Source organism: Aedes aegypti, chromosome 1 (genome assembly GCF_002204515.2).
Source record: "Aedes aegypti strain LVP_AGWG chromosome 1, AaegL5.0 Primary Assembly, whole genome shotgun sequence".
In the NCBI taxonomy this organism is placed as follows: Eukaryota; Metazoa; Arthropoda; class Insecta; order Diptera; family Culicidae; genus Aedes; species Aedes aegypti.
This window is the reverse complement of record NC_035107.1, coordinates 42,810,976-42,837,425: the sequence shown is the minus strand read 5'-3', so window position 1 is coordinate 42,837,425 and position 26,450 is coordinate 42,810,976. Positions and strand designations below refer to the sequence as shown.

The 26,450-nt window shown below is 42.0% G+C and overlaps 2 protein-coding genes across 14 annotated transcripts in view; one reads left to right on the top strand and one right to left on the bottom strand.

Annotated features, from left to right (window-relative positions):
- The window catches only part of LOC5566555 (cation-independent mannose-6-phosphate receptor), a 552,122-nt gene that overhangs the window by 77,037 nt on the left and 448,635 nt on the right, over positions 1 to 26,450 (top strand). The window lies entirely within an intron of this gene.
- The window catches only part of LOC5564186 (protein toll), a 212,489-nt gene continuing 190,490 nt past the window's right edge, over positions 4,452 to 26,450 (bottom strand). For both annotated transcript variants that reach the window (XM_021853026.1, XM_021853596.1), the window contains 3 exons: positions 7,636 to 9,164; positions 5,974 to 7,477; positions 4,452 to 5,908 (listed from right to left, as the gene is read on the bottom strand). In XM_021853026.1, the coding sequence (XP_021708718.1) occupies positions 5,348 to 5,908; positions 5,974 to 7,477; positions 7,636 to 8,945 (3,375 nt within the window). In that variant the 5' untranslated portion in view covers positions 8,946 to 9,164 and the 3' untranslated portion in view covers positions 4,452 to 5,347. The remainder of the gene's footprint in view (positions 5,909 to 5,973; positions 7,478 to 7,635; positions 9,165 to 26,450) is intronic.

Sequence of the window (26,450 nt, the reverse complement as noted above, 5' to 3'; positions counted from 1 at the left end):
CCAAGAAGATCTTCAAGGTTGCTACAGGAGAATCATTGGACACTACTCACTGGTGTGAGCATAAAATCATACTCATGGATGAGTTCAAAAACTCTAAGCCCGTTCGATTATACCCATATCCTATCGCCCCGAAAATCCAAGAAGGTTTGTTCGTTGAGCTAGAAAGGTTACTTGACCAAGGGATTATAGAGGAATCAAATTCGGACTGGTCCCTTAACATTGTCCCTATACGCAAACAATCCGGGGCAATTCGTCTTTGTCTGGACGCTCGCAAACTCAACGAGCGAACCGTACGTGACGCTTATCCCCTTCCTCACCCTGGACGAATACTTAGTCGCCTTCCACGAGCGCGTTACTTGTCAACTATCGACCTTTCAGAGGCGTTACTGCAGATCCCTCTGGCGCGAGAATCTCGCAAATATTGTTCGTTCAGTGTGCAGGGAAAGGGGATGTTCCAGTTCACCCGCCTACCATTTGGTTTAGTCAACAGCCCGGCTACGTTGGCCAGGTTGATGAACCGGGTATTAGGTCAGGGTGCACTGGAACCGTATGTCTTTGTCTACTTAGACGATATCGTCATAGTGACAGAGACATTCGAAGAACACGTACGGTTGCTCGAAGAGGTTGCCATGCGCCTAAGCGAGGCCAACTTATCAATTAAGTTGGAGAAGTCCCACTTTTGTCTGGAAGAAATACCGTTTCTCGGCTATATCCTGTCTTCCCAAGGACTGCGGGTCAATCCCGAGAAGATAAGGCCTATAGTCGAGTACGAACGGCCAACGACCATAACTAAACTCCGTCGGTTTTTAGGTATGTCCAACTATTATCGGAGATTCATAGCCGATTATAGTCGGACTACCGCTGCCCTTTCAGAGCTTCTTAAAACAAAGTCGAAGACTCTGAAATGGACTCCGGAAGCCGAGGAAGCTTTCCAGACTATAAAAGAAAAATTGATTACCTCACCGATCTTGACTAGCCCGAATTTTGATCACGAGTTTATGGTACACACCGATGCTAGTGATTATGCTATTGCTGGCGTCCTAACGCAAAAAGTGGATGGGCAAGAGCGAGTGGTAGAGTATTTCTCTAAAAAGCTCACTACTCCAGAACGATCGTATCACGCCACAGAGAAAGAAGGCCTAGCAGCTCTTCTCTCGATAGAGCATTTTAGAGGATATCTAGAGGGCAGTCATTTTGTCCTCGTAACGGATTCCTCGGCACTAACGTTTATAATGAGATCAAAATGGAGAACGTCATCACGTCTCAGTCGGTGGAGCTTGGCTCTTCAGAACTACGATATGATCATCGTCCATCGCCGAGGTAGAGACAATGTGGTCCCGGACGCCTAGTCGAGAAGTGTGATGGTCATATCCAAGAAATCCGATTCTGAATGGTACAATTCACTTAGGAAACAGGTCGAGGAGTCTCCAGAAGAATACCCTGATTTTCGTATACACAACGGACAACTGTTAAAATACGCTTTCAATGATGATCTCGCTGATCATCGTTTTGATTGGAAAATTTTTCCTAGCCCGGAGACACGCAAGGACATTATAAAGTCGAATCATGACCATATGCTCCATATTGGAGTGGATAAGACAGTTGGGAAAATCCGCCAGAGATTTTTTTGGTCAAACCTGTATCGAGATGTCCGAGAATACGTCCGGAAATGTACCGAATGTAAACAAATCAAACCACCTAACTCTTTCACTGCGCCGCTTATGGGTGGTATGCGGGAGGCCAGTCGTACCTGGCAGATAATTGCCCTTGACTTCATTGGGCTGCTTCCACGCTCAACCAGCGGCAAGCAATACATCCTTGTTACCTTAGATCTTTTTAGCAAATGGGTTCAACTTCATGCTTTCCCAAGCATTTCTGCCAAGGCGTTGAGCTCAGTATTGGTAGACCACTGGTTTTACCGGAATTCCGTGCCAGCAATTGTGCTTACGGACAATGCGACGACATTCACATTTCGTGAAATTCGCGATCTAATTCATCGATTCGAGGTTCAACAGTGGTTTACTTCGCGATACCATTCGCAAGCTAACCCTGTTGAACGCGTGAATCGCGTAATAAATACCGCCATTCGATCATATGCCCGAAGCAATCAGAGGACATGGGACTCTCGTCTGTCTGAGATCGAGGTTGTTATTAACTCTACGATCCACTCATCGACAGGATATACCCCGTTTCGCGTAGCAAAGGGAGAAGAAATCGTACTCAAAAATACCGATCATTCTAGGTTTGAGGGTGAAGAAGAAGCGACTCTGATTGAAAGGGCAGCACGAGTAAAGGAACAAAATCCCCAGCTGTATGCACTGTCACTGTCACTCACATTATGTTAGAGTTGCAGCGCCTATGGCGCGCCGACCAAGAGTTGACTGCAGAGGATTAGCCCTGCTCAGGCTAGTCCCTTGTAACATTGTTTAAGTCGGCTAGGAGAAGCAGTTTGCCTACGCTACTTGTGTTGTGCTATATGCACTGGCCCTACCCCGAAGAAATACCGTAAGGTGGTTCCGGGGAGATAGGGGTCCGAGGGTAATGTCGATGCACTGTATACCACTTGAGCAATTCACAAAGAATTACTCAAGTACAGTGCATGGGCTGGTTTTAGCGGGTCGTCGTTGGAACGTCATCCCCACATTCCTTGAGTTACCTTCCTAGGGGATCTGTTTGCAGATTCCCCCCTTTTAAAAAAAGGGAATAAGGGTAAGAACATTTTGATGGACAAACGTGAGGAGATCGCAAGGTGGAAGCAGCACTTTATTAGACACATGAATATTGCTGAAAACGCAGGACAGGCAGTGTCAACGTCAGTTCAGTGGACGACTGATCGCGTTATATTGTGGACAATCATGGACGAGAACAGCTTTTCTGGTAAGACTACGGCAAGATGATGGACTTTCGTGTCTTGTTGTTCATCCTTGTGCTATACAGGATTATCGAAAGAGCCTGCTTCACAAATGGTGTTATTGCCGGCCGAATAGGTTTAATCTTGAAATAAAAGCAGAAATCGGACTAATAGGGAATTGCGTCAAAAACATCAGTCATCTTCCGTGGATCTATGCTCAGCAGAAAGGTCGAGAAAAATGGGAAGTTTAATGTGCGTATTACCACATTCTCCCCTACTGTACCAAACCGATAGAGGCGCTTTATTCCCCGTTAGTATTTATGGAACGTGATAGCGATGAACTATAGTAATAACCAACTGAGTAGATCAAATTACGCCCACTGAATGATATCGCTGCTGCTGTAAGCAAATCGAATGTGGCTCAAAAGGGGATTTTTGATACTCAAAGCTGAGTTCTATGTTTTTATTCGCTTCATACAGAGGCACTCTGTTTTTAGGAATGTTGTTTATTGTAACAATGTGTTGAATTCGATACGTGCTGATTAGGTTGATGCAAATTTTGACTGCTCACAACTGTTTAGCAATGCATCAAAATAATCCTACTAATCAAGAGAGTGGGGCCTCCCTTAGCCTAGTGGTTAGAGTCCGCGGCTACAAAGCAAATCCATGCTGAAAGAGTCTGGGTTCAATTGTCGGTCGGTTCACGATCTTTTCGTAATATAAATTTCTTTGATTTCTCTGGGTATAGAGCAGCATCGTGCCCGCCACACGATATACAAATGCAAAAAATGGCAACTTTGACAAAGAAAGCTCTCACTTAATAACTGTGGAATAACTGTTTAAGTTTGGATACACTACAACAGCTTTATGAAACAGTACAACGTTATTTGAAAAATACATGGAGATGAAACCCTATAACAGCTTAATGCAGTATCTTTAAAGCATACATTTCGGCGATTTTGCAGTCTTTAGTGGAAAAATGCGTATTGTAAGCTTGAAAAAATTTTGTGCTCCGAAAAATCATTGCCAGAGAAAACTACCAGAAAAAAATACCGGGAATGGAGTATAAATCAGGCCCAGATAGCCGTAGCGGTAAACGCGCAGCTATTCAGCAAGACCAAGCTGAGGGTCGTGGGTTCGAATCCCACCGGTCGAGGATCTTTTCGGGTTGGAAATTCTCTCAACTTCCCAGGGCATAGAGTATCTTCGTACCTGCCACACGATACACGCATGCAAAAATGGTCATTGGCACAGTAAGCTCTCAGTTAATAACTGTGGAAGTGCTCATAAGAACACTAGGCTGAGAAGCAGGCTCTGTCCCAGTGGTGACGTAATGCCAGAAAAAAGAAGAAGGAGTATAAATCAGACGTTAACCATATCGGGAACTAACCAAGAATCATCGGATCAGCTAGTTATCAATAAAACTTTTACCTGGGTTTATCTTAGTGGAAAATCTAGTGTATTTTATGCTCTTCAAATGGATTCTGATGGAATGACTGATGGTATCTTGCTATGTAAAATGGTAAGAAACCCATTGAATATAGAGCGTAAGAAGACCCGCATGTATGTGATACGTCCTTTCAGAATAAAAACCGATCCCCTTATTAAAAATGTACAGTTTTATTCTATCGATAGTCTTTTGCATACTGTTTTCCGTGGTAGATCTCTACGCCAAACTCTCGTTTCAATACTTCAATTCCACTAACAGCATCCTAATATGCAGTTTTTTTTTATTATTTGGATTAGATCAGATACTTGTTTCAAACGCAAACTACTTACAATCTAGTTCTTTGTCGTCTTAGCAGTGTATGTAGTTGAAGTGTGTACAGGTAAAGTAAATATACGGTTCTATGATTGTTTTTTTTACAAAAAATGTGGTAAAAACGAACTTCGATCGAGGCAAACTAGACGATTTACATATACCTAGGTGTATAAATCTCGTTTCTTCGACTCAGGCTTACACTAATAAAAGCTAGACAAAGAGAAAAAAGCACAAACGACGTGTTAAAACAATAAAATTTGTATGCTTAAATCTCAATAATTTGTGAAGTAGGAAACGAGTTTATATATTGCTATCAAACATTATTACGAAAAAAAACATCTACATACATAGTTTTACACTTAAACTAAAGATTGCTTATTCGAGGTTCCCGTTAAGAAATAAATAAGTCTCGTATGTACACAGAAGGCTTTTCTAAATGATCTGTTTCCATTTTGTTTTCAATAGAAGCTCTAGCGTTTCGTAAGATCGCGATTCAGTTCAGATTCAGTGTTCATTTATTTTAGAGATCGCTTCGAAAAGACTAAATTTCGTGTCAGATTTTCTACTCAAATCGTCGTTGCTGGGTTTCACTAAGATACTAAGTTACTCTGCTTGTTTTGGGTTCTTTGATATTTTTTTTGTTTCATATCACATTCTTCGGTTGTATTCTGATCGTTTTCTCCGACGTGTCGTTTTTTCTAATCTCAAACATCTAGTGATCAGTCAAGTCCTTTTCATACGTCGCTCTGTTTGGCGTTGCTGTTGATAACGAATGCTCCGTTGATGTGTCCGTTGACGTGACCGTTCATCACGTGTCCATTGATGTGGTAACCGTTGCCGTTGACGACCTTTCCGTTGGAGATGGTGAACGGAGGTGATCTGGCGTGTCCGTTCATTTCGGCTGGAGGAGTCGTCAGTGGCGGCGGCGTAACCGGAACGGGCTTGATCAACTCCAGCTTATCGTCGACGGAGCTCTTCAGGTGGTTCTTGATCAAACCCTTGCCCTTGAGTCCTTTGACGGTCGGAGGATGAGGCATCGCGTAGCGCAGTTTGTCCCAGAACCATTGATCACCCCACTTGACGTAGGTGTTCATCTTGAGGTACGCCTTCAGCTCCGGGTCCAGATCTTCGATGCTGCCGATGTCTCCGTAGATGATGACGATCACCCGAGCGCGCTTCTCCTCCATCGAGGTGAGGTGGGCCGTGCGGAACTCCATGCGACCCCAAACCGACTCGAGGAAGTTGGTCGACAGGACGACGATGGTTCGCCGGGAGTCCTCCACGGATTTTGCGATCTGGAAAAACGAGAGAAGTTTCGATTAAGTCATAGTTTGTTTAACGCTATTTTGAAATACCGTACCTGCGTCGGAATCAGCTCTCCGGGCATCCAGTCGCGCACATGCCAGCACGTCTTGAAGTTCATCGGTTCCTTCTCCAAGGTCGGCACCAGGTGCTCCGTGATGAACTCTTCGTCCTTGTGCGAGTACGATATGAAGGCATCGTACAGCTTGTCCTTGTCCAGTTCCTCTTCCGAGACCCACCACAGGCACATGTTGTGCGTGAACAGCCACACCTTGATCTCCATGTGGTACACAAAGTACAGCACCGTGAACAGCCCTATTAGCAGTCCCAATATCGACAAGATCACGCTGACGGTTATGACCGTTGTCACGCTCTCGTTGCACAAGCTGTTCACCGTGATCAAGCTGAACTCTTCACCGGTTTCGCACGTTATCTGACCCAGATCTGCTATTTTTTTGTGATTCTGCTGGACGAAGTTCAGGAACTGCGCTGAGCTGCAATCGCAACGCCATTTATTTCCCGACAAGTGCAAGCTCTCCAGGACCTTACTGCTGTTCAGCGACTCGACGACCGACTGATTTAGCATAACGAATTTGTTCTGCGTCACATCCAGTATCCTCAGGCTACTCGGTAGATTCTCCGGGAGCAGTTCAACGATCGCATTATTCCGGGCGTACAGCTCGGCGACCTTGCCATAGCCAGTCAAGTTCTCCGTCGGCAACTCGGTAATGTTGTTGTCCTCCACGTGCAACTCGATGAAGTTGTATCCGAACATGGTGGGTTGCGGCAACGCGGGTATTTCCGTTAGGCCTTGACGCGTGCAGTTGACGATCACTCCGCGATCGAGTGGCCGCACGTGGCAGCTGCAGTTCGCTGGGCAATGCTTGATTTCCGTGCCAGGTTGATCCAGCTGACAGAGGAGGTCTTTGGTTTGCAGTTTGGATACGTGGACGCCTTCTAGGTTCTGTGGTTCTGAACAGCGAAGATCGTCCGCTACGAATTGGATCCGTCGGTAGACGGCGCTATCCAGCTCGTTCAGGAGATATTGCACGAACGAGAAGATAACGCAGTTGCAGTTCAGGGGGTTGTCGTTGACGTAGACGTAGATCTTGCTGTCGTCCTGCGATCGCTGGGAGGTGATGATGGGCTCCATGTCTTTGAGATCGATCTCGGATATTCGGTTGTGCGTTAGATTGACGCGGACATCCTGCGAGAGGAACTGTAGGCTCAGATAGGACAGGGTGGAGATGTTGTTGTAGCTGAGATCGAGCTCGCGCAGATGCAGGTTGTTGTAGTTCCAATCACGGAAGATGGTGGTGATGCTGTTGTTGCGGAGGTTTAGGATTTGAAGGTTTTCCAGGTATTGGAACGGTGTGCCATCGGTGTCGGCGATGTCCTGCTCCTGGAGGACGAAACTGAAATCGTGGAAGGAGAGGTGGTTGTTTTGCATGTACAGCTTTCCGAGGGCTTTGGTGTTGCTGAAGGTGAGCCGATCGATGGCGTGCAGGAAGTTGTCGTTCAGGTGCAGTTCGGTGAGCTTGTCCAGCGAGGCGAAGATGTTTCTGTGGGAGAAAGGGTTAATGAAGTTTCATAATTTAGATAGGTCCTGTACACCGGAGGCAAATTGATAACTAATTTTCAACTTCTTGTCATATAATCCTTAGAAATTCAGTGATCAATATGACCCCGGATGATTACGCTATCTGAAAATCAAACTTACGCCGAAAGATTGTAGAGCCGGTTGTACGACAGTCGCAGGGTGAGCAACTCCCGGGTGTTCTCCAGCAAGTGTTCCGGAAGCGATTCCAGTTCGTTGTATGCCAAATTCAGATCTTGAAGACGCAGCTGATCGCGGAGAAGCAACTCCGGAACGGATCCCAGCTGGTTGTAGCTCAGATCCATGTGGGTGATTTCGCTCGATCCGCGGAACAGCGATGCGGGCAGATGCGTGAAGCTGCAGCGATTCAAGATGACCGATTTCAGCTGAGGGAGGTTGCCGAGAAAGGCTTCCGGTAGGGTTTGCAGCGGAGCCTGATTATTGATGAATTTGAACTCCCGCAGCTTGCGGTTTTCGGAAAGGAGATTATCGGGTAGAACGGTGAATCGATTGAACCCGAGATTCAGGACAGTGAGATCCGGAAGCAACGTGAACACATCGGAATTGAGCGTTTCGATCGCGTTGACGGAGAGATCTAGCTCTTGGAGTGTTTCCGCTCCGCGGAAAGATTCTTTGGAGATGTTACGCAGCTGATTGCGCCACAAGTTGAGATGTCGTAGTTTCCGTTGATTCTTGAACAGACCCGGTTCAAGCTCGGTGATCTGGTTGGCTCCCAGTTCCAGTATAATCAAGTTAGTCAGGTTATCGAAAACGTTGTGCAGGAGTTTGACATGATTGCTTCGTAGAATGAGCCACTTCAGGTTCGGCAGATCGGCAAACAGATCCGGTTGGATGTCTTCGATTCCTGAGCTGAGGAAAAGTTTTTCCAAATCATGCATACCCTCGAAATGCTGCCGGATCAATCGCACTCCGAAATCCTTCCCATAATTCTGATACCAGAAATCCTTCACGTGGTTAACTCCCAGGAATTTGATGAACTGCTTAATGGACTGTCGCTGTGGCAGCGGGCAATGGATGATTTTGACCTGGGTCGTGTTGCCAACATTCAACGTTGGCAGGTCGCTAAACTCCTGCTTCTCGTAGCACTGTATCTGGGCGTAGATGCCAGGTTTTATTTTCACCGTAATTTCCGGATTAATCACGGGACATTGAATTTCGTAATCGGAGCTGGCGTACATGCAAGTGCAATCGCTAGTGGTGGTCGTCGGTTCGGGACATGTGAATCGTTGTTCACCGGCGCCGGTGCCGGTCCCGCCTGTGCCACTGGATCCAATTCCCGTCGTGGTTCCGCCAGCCCCTCCTCCACTGACCAGTTCTCCGCCCAGCACGTAGTCCGTGTAGTGGTGCTGCGGAAATGAACTTGCCAAATTGTGCGTGAGTAACAGTGCCAGTAATGGGAGCGCCCGTGCCATGGTTCGGCAGTTGTTGTTGCTGTAGTAACTCTAGTACAAGCTGATAAATCTCCCCGCGCAGTCACGGTCGGCTGAGTCTTTATGATAATTTCGCATAAATTGTACGATTGCAGTCGGTCGGACTTTGCATGTTATGCTTCAAGATGCGAACGAGAGAAATGGACGATGGATGCCGGGTGCCGGGGCTGAAGCAATGCTGTTGCTCTGCGGCGATAAAATCTGGAAAAACAGAAACGGAGAAAACGATTTGGTTAACGAGCTTGTCGACGGAACAATGCAATGCGTATGTATGGTTAGTGGAGGTATGCGAGGAACGCCGAATCAGCATATTGTGTGGTAGGTTACATTGTGTGCAATGGGCGTTGTGATAAATGGACACGAGAGAGAGAGAGCTTACCGGAAGAAATGTAGGGCACGGTATTTAACAAAAGGGAAACTGTTTATGGAATCAGATAATTCATTATTTGATGTAAAGGAGATGCACTAATTTAGAACTGTATATTGATCTTTCTTCAAATAAAAGATCCATGGAACGTGATATGTAGGTATTTACTAAGGAAACATGGTATGGTTTCGTTAGTATACCCAGACCAAACTGAAAAGTACTATTGCCCATTGCATGGTGGACGTCACTCTCTTTCCCTCCTTCGGGAAATCCGAAAACAACGGTTTCAGTACCTGCCAAAGTTGACAGGTACTGGCACCATAGTTTCCAACTTTTGTTGCAGAACGAAAGAGAGAGAGAGAGAAGTTCGCCGTGAAACGCTTAATTGCACATAGGTAAATTATTGGGCAGTACATTTGCATTTTATTTCCCATACACAATGGTCAGCTTCAGTGGGCTTGATCTTATTTATTTATAGACCGATACGAATGAATTTTTAAAACCCATCGGACATATTCGTAAGTTTTACTGTATATTAACATTTTTGAATTCACGAGAACAAAATATATAATAATCGGATCAAAAAGAATTTTTTAACGAAAATATACATACAAATTATGTCAAAATACAAGAAACCAAGAATTATCTTCAGCATTTATGAGTCTTCTTCTTCCTGACGCTACTTGCTTACTGGGACAGCGCCTGCTTTTTACCTCAGTGTACTTATGAGCACTCCCTCACGTATTAACTGAGAGCTTTTTGGCTATTGACCATTTTTGCATATGTGTATCCCAAGAGTCGAGAAGTCGAAAAGATCATCGAGCAGCAAGATTCGAACCCATGACCCTCAACTTGGTCTTGCTGAATAGCTGCGCGCTTTCCGCAACGGTTATTCGAGCCCTAGGATATCATGCATTGTTATCCTCCCGATTAAATCAGAGCTACAGCAGAAGATGATAAACAGATTCTCATGATGTGTTGCGGATCATGATTGATACAGAGTGCGATGAGTGAAATATATTCACATTTTTTTCAAAATTCAATCCCTGATTATCATGCTTTATATTTGGTATACAAAGAACAATTGTGTGTCCATTCTCTGGCACAGCTCAACACTGTTGTAATATCTTAGCTAGAGGTCATGGTTTCGAATGACCTTAGCACTTGATTTTGATTCCATAGTTGGGTGTCGTTAAAATATCATAATTTAATAATTCAAATTCATCAATCAGAAAAAAAAATTAAAAACTCAAACACCACTGTTTATGATTGCAGCATCACAACATCAAACACTTCAACCGCCAAAAGTCGCAACTTTTTTGTGGTGGCGGCACAAATTTCGCAATCCCGCGCACTGCATCCAACGAGGCGTGATTAGTAGTGCACGAATGAACATCACCGAAGTGCGGAGATCATCATTGTGTGCTAAGTAGCTAGTGGCTTTGTTTTCCCAATTCCAATGCAACATTTCAACATACGAAATGTCTCGACATCCGTTGCACTATTTACATGCCCATTAAGCTCTCTGCCGATTGCCGCGCCAAGCGTCATCAGCGTTTAATAAATTCAATTCATTTCAATCGGTGCGTGCCTGCCCACGCTCTCGCTGCGGTTTGGAGTGCGCTTTGGGGCAATTAGCCGGCGCTACAGATTACGCCATCCATCATCATACTACTTATCGTCGTTCCACGAGCCACTGTGGTCCAGAAATAAAAAAATCGGGGCAAAATTCAAAGAACTTTAATTAAAACAAAAATCAATCTAATGAACATAAACATCCATGAGATTTTTTTTAAATGAATTAACTCATTACTCGTGGTAAATGTGGACAAATTATGAGAAAACTCCACGTGCTCAGGTGGGATTCAAACTCACTACTCTTGTATGCTAGACGAGTGCTTTACCAACTAAGCTAGCAACCGAGATATCTGGCATCAAAAGGCCAGCTCCAGAGGCACGTTCCCCGTCAATTAGGTGATTTGTGCCGTAGCCATATTTGAGCCTATTTCATCATCAATCCGATGGGAAAGGAAGGGGAAGGGAAATATGCGAAGAAATAGGGGTTGGGTCTTTTGAAGCACCCAAAAACGGGCACTGCAAAAAGCATGAGCGTAAAGAGAGCCTATAGCTCATTATCACAGCGGGTTGAGAGTAACAAAATGTCTTGAAAACTCAGGCTTTTGAAACGATCTCATGAACGTTTACTAAGTAATCGGAATCGCAGTTACGCGAAAACTGGACTGTTTCATATCAGATGATACGATGATCCAAAATCGGATTCACAACCTTCGCATATAAATGAGTCAACTCGCTGTATATTTTCCATGGGATAGTTAAGTCGGCGCTCTGACCAGAAGCCTGCAATTCTACTTTGACAGATTTGTTAGATACTCGCAGGTTTTGGAGATGGCTCAGTAGTGTACAGTTTTGTTTAACGACTTGACTCCAAACTATTTCAGTATTGCTTGTGTTGAATTACCGCCCAAGAGTTAATCTGAAGCTTCATCCAGCACTGGCTTGGGGCCAATCGAATATGTTTGTTTTATTTATGTTTTATTTAAGACACTTTACCATTTGTCATGGCATTCGTGTCTGATTAATTAACCAATCGAATATATTTCTTTATAAATAGCCAGACGTCTACTATTTCCGTCAAAAAAAAAAAACATGGAAAACTTCCTTCAAGGAAAGCGACAATCAATTGTGAGATCACTCAGAGCAAGGGCAATTGTGTACCAAGTCACCAGAAGTGGGAGTATTCAAATCACTAGGATTTCCAATAGTCGGAGAGTATCTATGGAATTTATGCTATGTTCAGACTACGGAGTTGTCTGCGGTTTTCGTGATATTAGGCCAATATCATGTTTCTGGATCATGATATTTCCATACATTTTTGACAGCTCCAATGTAACCTTTTGAAGGTGATATTTCTAATATCGTGATACAAACTGCTCGAATGTGCTTCTCGACTGCAAATTTTGCAGCAACACTGCGGGGTTTTTGACAGAAATGCCATTCCGAATGTTTGTTTTCATTCCGGAACAGATGGACGAGAAAACTGAAAATACGATTGCTGGAAGTTTTGATGGAGCTGGCGAATAAAAAATTACCTTGCCCAAGTGATCGGAAGATGAAATGATAAAAAAACAATATTCAAGATTTTGGCACGCATGGATGTGTTTTTTATAGGTCCAGTGAAGTGATAATGGTGGTGGAAATTTGCAAAGAAAGGAAGTTTTGCAGAGAGGCACTCGGGGCAATTTTGCTGAGGTCCTGCTGCTATCTAGGAACCTATGATTCTCCAGCAATTCCTATAGAGATTTCTGAGTGAACATCCAGAAAATCATCGGAAAACACTTGTGGTAGTTCAACGGAGGTTCCGAAAGTATTCCTGTTTGGATTAATCCAGAAATTCCAAGATTTATTTTGGAATATAGGCAACCGGATCCTCTTTTTATCTATTGTTTTTTTTTAAAGCTACTGAGCTCATATTTGACCACAATATGCGTCGTGTTGAAGTGCTTGTTATTGCAAAGTATCAGAGAATTCGGCCGAGACAAATCTGTACTTGGAAGATCCAACAGAAACGATTCAGACAATTCCTTCAGGAAATCCTTCGATAATTACTCAGTAAACTTTTCCAGCAATTCATTTAGGTAATTAATCTGGAATTTCTCCTAGATTTCCAAAAATGATTCCTCTGGAAATCAGCCGAGAAATTTCCAGAAAAGTCCTCAAAAAATTCTTTCAGAAAATCCTCAATCAGTTGCACCTGGAACTTTTCGGGGATTTTTTTTTCAGGAATTCCTATGCTTCTTCTGCTGATTATTTCAGGAATTTCTCCAGAATTTTTATGGGAATTTCTCCAGGTACCCTTTTGGTAATTCCTACAGAATTTCTTCTGGGATCTCTTTGAGGAATTATACCGGGCATTCCTTTTGCTTTTTCATCGGTAATTTCTCTAGACAATGCTGCGGAACTGTATTCAGGAATTTATCTAGTAATTTCCTCCACAAAATCTTCCAAGCATTTGCACAGGAATACATCGCGGAAGATTCTTCAAAATTTCCTTTTAGTTTCGTCCAGAAATTTCACTGGGCATCGCGTTCAAAATTTCTCCTGATTGTACCTTTATGAAATTCCTCATTAAACTTCTTCGGGGATTTTTTAGGAAATTTTTCCAAGCATTGCAACATAATTCTTCAGGAAATTCCTTCAGATGTTATTACAGGAATTTTTCAGGTCATTTTTCCAAGACTAAGAATGTTACTTTTGGATTTTCCTCTAGAATTTTCTAGATTTTTTTATAATGTCTTTTGGTATTTCTTGAAATTACTTTCGGAATTTCTTTAGAAGTTCCTTCGCAATTTCCTTCGAAATTTTCTTTGGCATTTTCTTCGGAATTTCCTTTGAAATTTTCCTTGGAATTCCTTTTGGAATTTCTTCGGAATTTACTTTAAAATTACCATTGAATTTTTTTTTTGGAATTTCCATTGAAATTTACTTGGGTATTTTCTCCGGAATTACCTTCAAAACTTTTTTCGGAGTTTCCTATGAGATGTCCTTTGAAAATTTCTTAGGAATTCCCTTTAGAATTTCCATTGAAATTTCCTTTGCAATTTCCATTGAAAGTTCCTTAAGGTTTATTTCTCGGAATTACCTCTATTTTGTTCCTAATTTCCTTTGGGATTGCCTTCTGGTATTCCGTATAAAATTAATATAAGAATTCCCTTTGCAATTTCGTTCGGAAATTAGTTTGGAATTTCCTTTAGAATTTCCATTGCACTTTCCTTAGGAATGTTCCTCGGACATTCCTTTGGATTTTTTGTTCGGAATTTCCTTTAGGATTACCTTCAGAATTTCGTTCGGAACTCATTTTAGAATTTCTTCGAAATTTCGTTTAGAATTTCCGTTTAAATTTCCTTTGCAATTTCCTTAAGAATTTTCTTCGGTATTTTTTTTATTTTTCCGGAATTTCTTCTGGAATTTCTTTTAGAATTTTCTTTCAAATTTCCTTCTGTTTTTCCTTTAGTATTTTCATTGTAATTTCCCTTGCCATTTTCATTGAAACTTCCTTCGGAACTTTCTTCAGAATATTTTTCCTAATTTCTTTCTGGAATTTCCTTCGAAACTAACATAGAAATTTCCTTTGAAATCCGTTTGGAATTTAGTTTGGAATTTTCTTTGGAATTTCCTTTGGATTTTTCTTCGGAATTTCATTTGAGGATTTGTTACAGAATTGCCTTCGGAATTTCTTTCGGAATTTGCTTTGGTATTTACTTCGGAATTTCTTTTGGAATTTCCTTTGGGGTTTCCTTTGGAATTTGTTTTCAAATTTGCTTCCAAAATTTCCTTTGGAATTTCTATTTGAACTTAGTTCAGAACTTAGTTGAGTTTTTTTTTTTCGGAGTTTCCTTTGAAGTTTCTTCCAGAAGAGTTCCGATGGAAGTTCCAAAGGATTTCCTAGTCACGAAGGAAATTTCAATGGAAATGCAGAAGGAAATTTCAATGGAAATGCTAAAGGAATATTTAAAGGAAATTTCAATTCAAAGTTTCTAATTCCGAAGAAAATTGCAAAGGAAATTCCTACGGAAGTTCCCAAGGATATTCCATAGGGTATTCCTATGGAAATGGTGAAGGATGTTCCAAAGGCAATTCAGATAGAGCCGAAGGACATTCCAGAGTAAATTACGAGAAAAATTATATCTAAATTCCTATGGAATTGCAATGGGAAATGCTGAAGAAAAATCCAAAGGAAATTTCAAAAGAAAATTTTTTAAAGAAAATTCTAAACGAATTTCTCGAATACGTTTCGAAGGAAATTCCAAATAAACTTCGAAGGAAATTTCGATGGAAGTTCGAAAGGAAATTCCAATAAAAATTCCGAAAGCAAATTTTAAAGACAATTCTGACGGAAATCCCAAAGGAAATTTAGAAGGAAGTTCCGAAGAAAAATCCCAAAAGCAAAAGAAATTCCGAAGGAAATCTCGAAAGAATTTCTGAAAGAAATTCCAAACAAAATTCCGATGGAAATGTTGAAGGATTTTCCAGAGGAAATTCAGATGGAAATGTCGAAGGAAATTCCGAAGAAAATAACAAAAAAAAATCCAAGATAATTCCAATGTTAATTTCTATGGAATTCCAATGGCAATGCTGAAGGAAAATCCAACAGAAATTACAGAAGAAATTTTGAAGAAAATTCTGAAGGAAATCCCAAAGGAAATTTAGAAGGGAGTTCCGAAGAAAAATCTCAAATGCAAAAGAAATTCCAAAAAGAAACTCAGATGAAAATTCCGATGGAAATGCTGAAGGATTTTCCAAAGAAAATTCAGAAAATGCCGAATGTAATTTCAAAGTAAATTACGAAAAAATGTCAAAGATAATTCTAATGGAAATGCTGAAAGAAAATCCAAAAGAAATTTCAAAGAAAATTCTGATATTCTAAAAAGATTTCGAAGGAAATTCAAAAGGAAACTCCAGAGGAATTTCCGATGGCAATTCCAAAGAAATTTCGAAAGGAAATTTAGAAGGAAATTCCGAAGAAAGGCAGAAGAAATTCTTTGGAATGGATATTCCGAAAGAATTTCAGAAGGAAATTGCGGAAGAATTGAACGATTGAAATGTCTACGGAAATTCCAAAAGAAATCTCAAAGGAATTTATAAATGCATGTCCAAAGAAAATTCCGAAATAAAACATCCACAGGGAATTCCGAAGGAAATTCCAAAAGTAATTTCAAATAAAATGCTGAAGGACAATCTGCAGGAAGTTTCAAAGGCAAACGAAATTCCGAAGGAAATTCTTAAGGAAAATCCAAAAGGAATTCAGAAGAAAATTCCGAATCAAAAAAAAATTCAAAGGAAATTATGATGAATATGCCGGATTTTCCAAGGAAATTTCAAAGGCATGTCCAAAGTCAATTCCGGAAAAAACAGCAGGGATTCTGAATTCCAAAGAAAACTCAAAAGTAAATTCTGAAGGAAATTCCGAAGTTCCAAAAGAAATTTGAAAGAAAATTCTGAAGCAGATTCCAATCAAAATTCCGAAGGGAATTCCAAATAAAATTCCAAATAAATTTCACAGGGAATTACGAACGAATGTCTAAAGGAAACTCCGAAGCAAATTAAAAAGAAAATCACAATTCCGAAGAGAAATACCGAAAGAACTTCACGAAGGAATTGCCTTTTAGAACTTTTGGAGAAATCTCTTGGATACACTGCCAGATGGAACTGCTGGAGAAACTACCCAGAAGAACTTCCGGAGGCACTTCCTGATGGAATAAACAGCACGAACTTTTCCGATAAACACCTAGAGGTGGAGGATTTGTAGAAAAAACTTCCTAGAGGAACTTCTGGAGCTGTAAGATTTTAGCAAAGAGATAGTAATCAACAAAATTTGGTAAGAATAAGAAGAAGTTGAATCATAATATCAGCTGTCAAACAATATCACCATAATATCCAGTGTGAACGGGTTTCGTGACACAAATGTATCACTCTGCTTGTATCATGATAGAACTCCGTAGTCTGAACAAGGCATTAGACGCAAAAAAAATCAATATATAGTTCCTAGGGAATATATCGACCCCTTAATGCTACAACTAGATAAATCGAAAATCAAAATTTTGAGATGTGGAACTTTGAAAGTATGACCGTTTAACAAGGTTATGGTTAATCGCAGCGATTATGATTTAAAAATAATCTTTAACTTGTGTATTTTGAATCACACGCTTAAGACCTGTCGATATTTTGCAGATCTAATTAAGAAAAATGTTTTGACATATTGAAGTCAAAAATTTCAAATTTCGAGTTATCTAGTTGTAGCATCAAGGGGACGATATGACAAAATGAAAAAAGGTCGAAGAACAAAAAAAGAAGGAATAAAAGGTCGAAAATCCTTATTTTCAAAGAGGGAATAATATCCCACCTTGCAAACCATTTTCGACCTTATGTCCATAAGCCCTCTAAGGTCAGGTAATGATTCATCATCCGATACATGCCAATTCGTCAACTCGTGACTGATTCTGTTCAAGCAGATGCCATGAAGGTTAGGCGATTGGCTATATTAAGTAATCCTATATCTGTACTTCTTAAGTATTCCAGTAGCCTGGTCGACCCGTGGAAGTCCGTGGCAGCCTGGGAGTGGAGTTGGCTTTCTGCATAGCATGATCCGCCTAGGGTCCGGCGTATCAGTCGCGTCAACATCGGAGCTCCATCACTGCAGGAGATAAGAGCAGCCATTCAAAGTATGAAATCTAACAAAGCCCCTGATATCGATCGCATATCAGTCGAGATGCTCAAAGCAAATTCCGCAATATACGCTCAACTGTTGCATCAACTATTCCGCAATATCTGGGACTCCGCGACTTTTCTGGCCGACTGTATGCAAGGCGTGTTAGTGAAGGTACCCAAAAAGGGTGACCTCACTGTATGCGATAATTGCAGGGGCATCATTGTTCTCAAAGTTCTATGAAGAGTGATCCTAAACCGGATCCAGGAGAAGATCGATGCGACTCTCCGTCGGCAGCAAGCGGGATTCCGTGCCGGACGATCTTGTGTGCGCCATATTGTCACCTTCCGTATCATCCTGGAGCAAGTCAATGAATATATGGTATTCATTGACTACGATAAAGCTTTCGACCGAAAATATGTGGGGTGCCCTGAGACGCAAGGCTGTTCCTGAGAAAATCATCGGCCTCATCGAAGCGCAGTACGAGGCCTTTACGTGCAGAGTATTGCACAACGGGGTCTTGTCTGAACCCATCCGGGTTGTAGCTGGAGTGAGGCAAGGATGTATACTATCACCGCAGCGGTGATTACTCATCGTAATTGACGAGACCCTGGTAGGTGCCATTGATTGTGAACTGTTGTGGCAGCCTATTACTATGGAGCACTTAAATGACTTCAATTTGGCTGATTATATTGCTATCCTAGCTCAACGGCGCTCTGATATGGAGAGTAAGCTCGACGGTCTTGCCGAATGCTCCTCAGCGGCAGGTCTCAACATCAACGTCAACAAGACCACGGCCAGCCCTTCCAGTTCAACTCCAATGTGAAATCTGTGCGGCTATACGCCAGTGACACGTGGTGTGTATCAGCAGAGAACACTCAACGGCTGCAGGTGTTCATCAACAGATGCCTACGGTATATAATTTGGGCATGCTGGCCACACAACTGGATCCCTAGTGCTGAGCTCCATCGTCGGTGCCACCAGCAACCGATACAAACCGAAATTCGACAACGAAAGCGGGGGTGGATCGGCCACACTCTACGTCGCGGCGGAATCGAAATCTGCAAACAAGTGCTGGATTGGAATCCAGCAGGGCATGGCAGCAGAGGCAGACCCAGAGGCTCGTGGCGGCGCAGCCTCAACAAAGAAATAAAAAAGTCAACGGTAATTTGACCTGGCAATCGCCCAGGATGGAAAAAATTCACGTCGACCCTATGTACCAGAATGGGTGCCCAGGACGCATAAGTAAGTATCAGGTATCAGGTATCAGAAGGCCGGCTCCAAAGGCACGTTCCCCACCAGTTGGGAGATTTGTGCCATCGCCATATTTGAGCCTATTTCATCATCTACCCGATGGGAGAGGAAAGGGAAGGGAAAGATGGGAGGAAATAGGAGTGGGTCCCTTGAAGAGGGAAGATCGCATAAGCGAAATGAGAGCATGTAGCTCCATACCACAATGGGTTCGAACAGCGCCCTAAAAAGGGCACTGCAAAACGCGTGAGCGTAAAGAGAGCCTATAGCTCATTACCACAGCGGGTTAAGAATAACAGGATGTCCTGAAGATTCAGGCTTCTGTATTCAGTTTCACTTAATAAGTGTTTACCAAGTAATTGGAATCGCATTTGCGCAAAAACTGGACAGTTACATATCAGGTGATACGAAGTTCCATAATCGGAGTCACAACTATCACACACAAATGAGTCAGCACGCTGAATATTTGCCATGTGATAGTTGAGTCGGCAGTGGCCTGTCAACGCTCTGACCAAGAGACTGCAATTCTGCTTTGACAGATTTGTTAAATACTTCGCCACCTTTGGAGATGGCTCAGTAATATACAATTTTGTTTGACGACACGACTCCAAACTATTCCAATATTGCTTGTGCTGAGTTGCCGCCCAAGAGTTTATCTGAAGCTTCACCCAGCACTTCGAAATTGGAATAGCCGGCTCAGGGCCAATGAAGTCATGCGATGCTCCATCGCGAGCTAGCTCATCAGCCAATTCATTTCCAGCGATGGAAGAATGGCCAGGTACCCATACAAGGTTTACAGAGTTGACTGAATTCAGTTCCTCAATTTGAGTTCGACATGCGATAACAAGCTTCGACCTTGAGTTGGCCGAAGCGAGAGCTTTTATAGCAGCCTGACTATCTGAACAGAAGTATATGACTTTACCCATTACGCGCTGTTGAAGTGCTGATTGCACTCCACACATAAGAGCAAATATTTCCGCCTGAAAAACGGTGCAGTTTCTACCAAGTGAGTAAAACTGATTCAGCCTTAGCTCACGAGAATATACTCCTGCACCAGCTCTACCTTCAAGAAGGGAGCCATCAGTGTAACATACTATATTGTTTGATATACTTCTTTCCAAATAGCCAGACGTCCACTCTTCCCGTGAAGGGAATTGTGTGGTAAATGTCCTGTAAGGAAAGTTACAAGCAATTGTGAGATCACTTGGAGCAAGGACAATTTTGTCCCAATTCACCAAAAGTGGAAACAACGAAGTGTGTGTAGATCTACGATTCACTGGATTTTTCTCCAGTAGATCCAGTACCCATAAACGGTAAGAGCAAGAAAGTGCTTCTTGTTTAAGATATATGTGTAGTGGCGCAACGTCGAAAAGGGCCTCGAGCGCTGCTGTGGGAGTTGTAGAGAACGCACCAGACATCGCCATCAAGCACATCCTTTGGAGATGGCCCAATTTTGATTGGATTGTTCTCACTTCGCCCTTTTGCCACCACACAAGACATCCATATGCCAATATTGGTCGAACAACTGTTGTGTAAATCCATTTGATATATTTGGGTTTGAGGCCCCAAGTTTTACCAAAGGTTCGCCGGCATTGACCGAAGGCCATGCAAGCTTTTTTGACTCTGAAATCAATGTGAGGTGTCCATGAAAGTTTGGAATCTAGAATGACTCCGACATACTTTACTTGATCAGTCACATTAATCTCAGTGCCAAAAAGACGTAAAGGTCGAATTCCATCGCGGTTTCGTCTTTCCGTAAAAAGAACAATAGATGTTTTATTCGGGTTAACCGAAAGGCCATATTGGCGACACCAACTCTCGACTACCTGAAGAGCACTTTGCATCAGGTCGAATAGGGTGCTTATGCACATACCAACTATCAGAGCTAGATAGTCGTCGGCAAATCCATAAGTTGGAAAACCGCAATTATTGAGTTGCCTCAATAGCGTATCTGCTACGAGATTCCACAAAAGTGGTGACAAGACTCCCCCTTGGGGGCATCCGCAAACACTCAATTTTCGAATCGCTGATTGACGCAATGTCGAGAAGAGATGTCGGTTTTTGAGCATTTGATGAATCCAATTGGTAATCATTGTAGGTAGCCCATGGTTTCGTGCGGCTTCCAATATGGCATCGAAAGACACGTTATCAAAGGCACCCTCAATATCCAAGAAAACACCCAAGCACGATTGCTTCTGAGCGAATGCTTTCTCGATATCGTATACAACTTTGTGTAAAAGAGTCACAGTGGACTTTCCAGATTGGTAAGCATGTTGATTCACATGAAGAGGCATGTTTGCCAAATAAACATCACGGATGTGATGATCGATAATCCGTTCCAGACATTTCAGAAGAAAAGAGGTCAGACTGATTGGTCTAAAACTCTTCGCTTCCTCATACGACGCACGTCCTCCTTTTGGGATAAACTTTACAGTAATATCACGCCAGGATTTGGGAATGTACCCGGTAGCAAAACTGCTTACAAGTAGCTTTTTCAAAACATGTTTGATAAACTCAAATCCCTTTTGGAGCAGAACAGGATAAATCCCATCCGCTCCTGGAGATTTGAAAGGAGCAAAACTATTAAGTGCCCATTGAATCGATTCAGTAGTTACGATACTGCGAGCCGAGGCCAGAGACTCGTAACTACATGAAAAGACATTTGATTCATCCGTAGATGCTATGTCCACACATCCGGGGAAGTGTGTATTGAATAAACATTCTAAAACTTCTTCATCGGAAGAAGTAAAGTCACCATTAGGTAAGCGAATTTCGTTCACTTGGAAATCCTTAGATTTTGCAAGAATTTTGTTCAACCGACTGACTTCACTCAAACTGGAAACATTTGTACAAAGGTTTTTCCAGCCGGATCGTTCAGCAGAACGAAGAGCCTTCTTGTAAGCCTTGCGAGCTGACTTGAACGACTCTGATCCAGCTGAACGGCGTCTGTTCCAACTCCTTCTACATTGTTTCCTGAGTCTAGTCAGATCGGAATTCCACCATGGGGTCCCTCTTGTAGTCTTTACAGACCGCAGAGGACATGCTTCTTCAAAAGCTTCCATAATGTAGGATGTTGTAGTATCAACGGCATCATCCAGATCACTTGGATTTTCAATGGACGGAGAATATCCATGAAATTTGGTCGCAACCAATTCAATGTAGAGTTCCCAGTTTGTTGACCGGGGATTCCTAAAACGCAAAGTCTGCGCAGTTACATTTGAATGTTCAAAGAAGATGTAGCGATGATCAGATAATGATTCCTCATCTGATACATGCCAATTCGTCAACTCGTGACTGATTCTATTCGAGCAGAGCGTTATGTCTAACACTTCTTCTCTATTAGAAACCATGAAGGTTGGGCGATTGCCTATGTTAAGTAATCCAAGGTCTGTACTACTTAAGTATTCCATCAGACTGGAGCCTCTCAAATTGATATCCGAGCTGCCCCAGATGATGTGATGAGCATTGGCATCACTGCCCACAATCAGCGGAAGGCCTTTTGTTACGCAGTGTACGACAACTCGTTTGAAGTCATCCGTTGGGGATGGTTCATCATGTGGTAAATATACCGAACAATAGACGTATTTCCTGTTGAGGTCACCAACAGAAACATCGATTGTGACAGCACATACATCTCTGGTAGTTAACTCAGAAATGAGTGTAGCAACGATTGCTTTATTAACGAGCACGCATGCGCGGGGCATGGAGCGCGAGTTTGCCATTTCAAGCTTGCTAAAAGTAGCAAAAACTGGGTCCACAAGGTTACCTAGATAGAAGTTCCCTCTACGAAAGTAGGGTTCTTGAACTAGCGCCACTTGGGCTGCACCATTTTGCATGAGTCTGCAAAGATTGATCGTTGCTGTTCTTTTATGCTGAAGATTGATCTGAGCTAACCTAACCGTAGCCACTACCCAAACTAGGCAGGATTAAGCTTTTTGCAATCTCAGCACGAAAAAGACCAGCAACGAAAAAACCAGATCGGTATCTATTTAAAGTCGCCAAAGGCGAAAGAGCACAGAATACACTGTGTAAAACGCATAATGCGAATCCATATAGGTGATAATTTAAATTAAATGTCAACATATTCATAATCCCACCCTTATTAAGCCTCAAGATAGAGACTGAAGAAGGGCAGCCGATTATCTCGGAGAAACACAAGGTCACCTGCACCATTGCTCCGGGTAGCACAGGAAGGACTCAATACTGTGGAGGGCGCCCTGGTACCCCACAGGCTCCGTTTGCGGTTAGGTTTTATTTAGACCCCCCTAACCATTCATTCTTAGGCACGGTACGCATCACACCATAAATTAGGGGTCACCTGTGAGGTGGACTTTTACCACCGGAACAGGCAATCCGTAGTGTTAATTCTTAGCCAGTTGAAACAACCGCTACCGACACTACGCGGCTATCTAGGCTGCTCGGGAAAAGGAGGTTAATATTGATGATTAACTCCTGACGTGCCCAAGCAGCCACTTTATACAATTAAATTTATTACCGATACAAACCGAAATTCGACAACGAAAGCGGGGGTGGATCGGCCACACTCTACGTCGCGGCGGAATCGAAATCTGCAAACAAGTGCTGGATTGGAATCCAGCAGGGCATGGCAGCAGAGGCAGACCCAGAGGCTCGTGGCGGCGCAGCCTCAACAAAGAAATAAAAAAGTCAACGGTAATTTGACCTGGCAATCGCCCAGGATGGAAAAAATTCACGTCGACCCTATGTACCAGAATGGGTGCCCAGGACACATAAGTAAGTAAGTGAAAGTAGTAAAACCTGAGTCAACAAGGTTACCAAGATAAAATTACTTGAATAGAAGCCACTTGGGCTGTAGCATTTTGCATGATTCTGCAAAAATTGGACGTTGCTGTTCTTTTATGCTATGATCTGAGCTATCCTAACCGTAACCACCATCTAAACTAGGCAGGATTAAGATATTGTTACAGTCTCAGCATGAAAAACCCTAGCAATGAAAAAAAAAAAACAGATCGGTATCTATTAGAAGTCGCCAAAGATGAAAAGCACAGATTATACTGTTTAAAACGCATAATGCGAATCCATAAAGGTCTAAAATTAATCTTAATTACAACATCTTTATAATCCCACCCTTATTTAGCCTTAGGCTTAAGATTCAATAAGGACAGCCGATTATCTCAGAAATACACACAGGTGACAGGTGACTCACCATTGCTTCGGGTAGCGCAGGAAGGGCACAATACTGTAGAGGACACCGTGGTACTCTTTACAATAGGCTTTGCTTTGCCCGTACTTAAAAATCAAATAAGCTTCTCTTTTTATTTTGGTCCATGTGATGTAAGTTGGATCGAAAATTACAATTTTCACGTCAATAAACAACAAATAGTCATCAATTTTGCACATCTCAATCGATTTCAATAATTGTTGGAGTGAAAGTCTCTTACCACCATGGCATTCGCAATATTTGTTCCGAATTGAGGTAAAGATCCTAAATAGAAACTTTTGCCCTTCAGGCAAAAATTGAAATCGGACATTAAATAACAAAAAAATCCTAGTTTTAAATAGTTTTAATATTAGTAGTGAACCTTATACTCTGTACTAAAACTCTGTATCTGGTTGTACCCTTAAGGTAACTTCAGATTTTTTTTTCTTTACTTGAGACGAACCAGCCGCAGGCTGAAAGTCTCGTAAATAAAGCTAATAATAATAATAATAAACTTTTGCCCCACATTACTCTACGAAGCCTTATCGTCACATACTTAACTGACTATCGTATGGATTTTTTGGTTGTTCCATCTCTATGAAGCCAATCAAATTTATCGATTTGTTGAGCTTTAAATAACTGCAGCGATGTTGATGAAATATTGTCAAACAATCGACATAATTATCGCTTGTTCTTGAATCAATCTTTTCGACCATCCGCACAAAATTTGGTAGCATATGAAAATGAGGAGTTCAGATTTCCACCTCACACCAAGCCAAGTACGGCTGAACTGAAGGTGAAAAATACGGGTGCATTGTACTTGAAATCTATGGTAAAATTTAAAATTTATGTTATATTCATATAAGATGTGTAAAATGTACTCTTTGCTAATCAAAATGTACACATAATGTTTGTAAATATAGAAAAAATAATAATGAACAATAAATTGGATAAAAATTAAGTTTTTTTTTTCATTTAACCGAAGTTAAACTCAATGAAGTGCCAATACATTCTATAATAAATCAAATACAATCAAACATGTTCTCAATAATGAGAAATTCATATTGTGAATAAAAAAAACCTTTTTTGTACTTTGGTCGCGAAATTTTCATTTCCGGACCATAGTGCGATGCGGAGCAAAACTCGCGCCCGTCATTCTGCATTATGCGAATCTCACGCTTTCCGCGACAGTTTCACTAATTTGCTGGGAAACTGACAGCGACAGGTTGCGCTTTGGGCCTCCGGACTGAACTATGACCCAGAAACTTCCAACTCCTGCGCGCAACCGAAGAGCTCAAACCAGACGGGTTCAAAGATAACCTTTTTTTAATCATTCCACACTACTGTCGACGGGTTTCATTTTTTTTGTTCCGCCTGGATTTATGCAGCAATGTAGAGATATGTATGTGCATATTTTAAGCGCTCTCCACACCGCATCCGTAGTTTCGAAGAATGCCCTCCCAAGCGGAACGCTTCTGATGATGGCTTCACTGGGCGGTAGGTAGGTTGGTAGGGTAGATGTACCGATATTAGTCATATAACTAGTATTCACCACAGTGCGAGTATTCGCCACCCTGGATTATGTATGACTCTCTAGTGCATCTCATGTTGTCGTGGTGTTCCTGAATTCGTCACCCTCCATAAGAAGCCAATATCGGGCGTGTTTGTTTGCGGCTGGTTTGGAGCTGCCGAGGAGATTCGCCTGCACTTCTTATGGGAAAGCTGCCGAAGAAAACGAGGCTGCCGATAATAGCCAAACGACAAAGGATGCTCGAAGCGTTGTAAAAATGTTTCCATAAAGATTTTAACAATGCTGTCCGTGAGTATCGATAGAGGATTGGACGTAATTTGTCTGCTGATGTTCGAGAATTTTCGACTCCTGTGTAAGAATGTTTTTACAATGCTTTGAACTTCTGATGTGAGTGAAACTATTGTCGGCAGCCTTATTCTCTTCGGCATCCTTCCCATAAGAACTGCGGTTTAGACTGTTGTTCTATCATCGGCAACTCAGAATCAGTGGCATTGTTTACCGTATTTATTTCAATTAATTATAACTCTGACGAAAAGGTTTGTTTAGGTATCATGGTGAAGTTAAAAAAAACAAAGAAATATCTGGCTGTGTTTGCTGGAAATAGAATATACAGTGAAACCTCCATGAGTCGATATTGAATGGGGCCATCGACTCATGGAAATATTGAGTCATGGAACAGCAATCCTTTGGAAAGCTGTTTAAAGGGGACCATCATAGTAACCATGGAATTTTTTTTTCTATTATAGTTTCATGAGTCGATATCGAGTCATGGAACATCGACTCATGGAGGTTTCACTGTAGATAGATATAAAACTACTGTGAATTTGACGTTTCAATAGCCTTAAATAGTCGAATGGTGCAAAAGCCGTAAATCACGTTAGGTGGAAAACTCAGGAACCGAAAGTGAAAAAAAAAAAAGATTGATTTATAGTCAT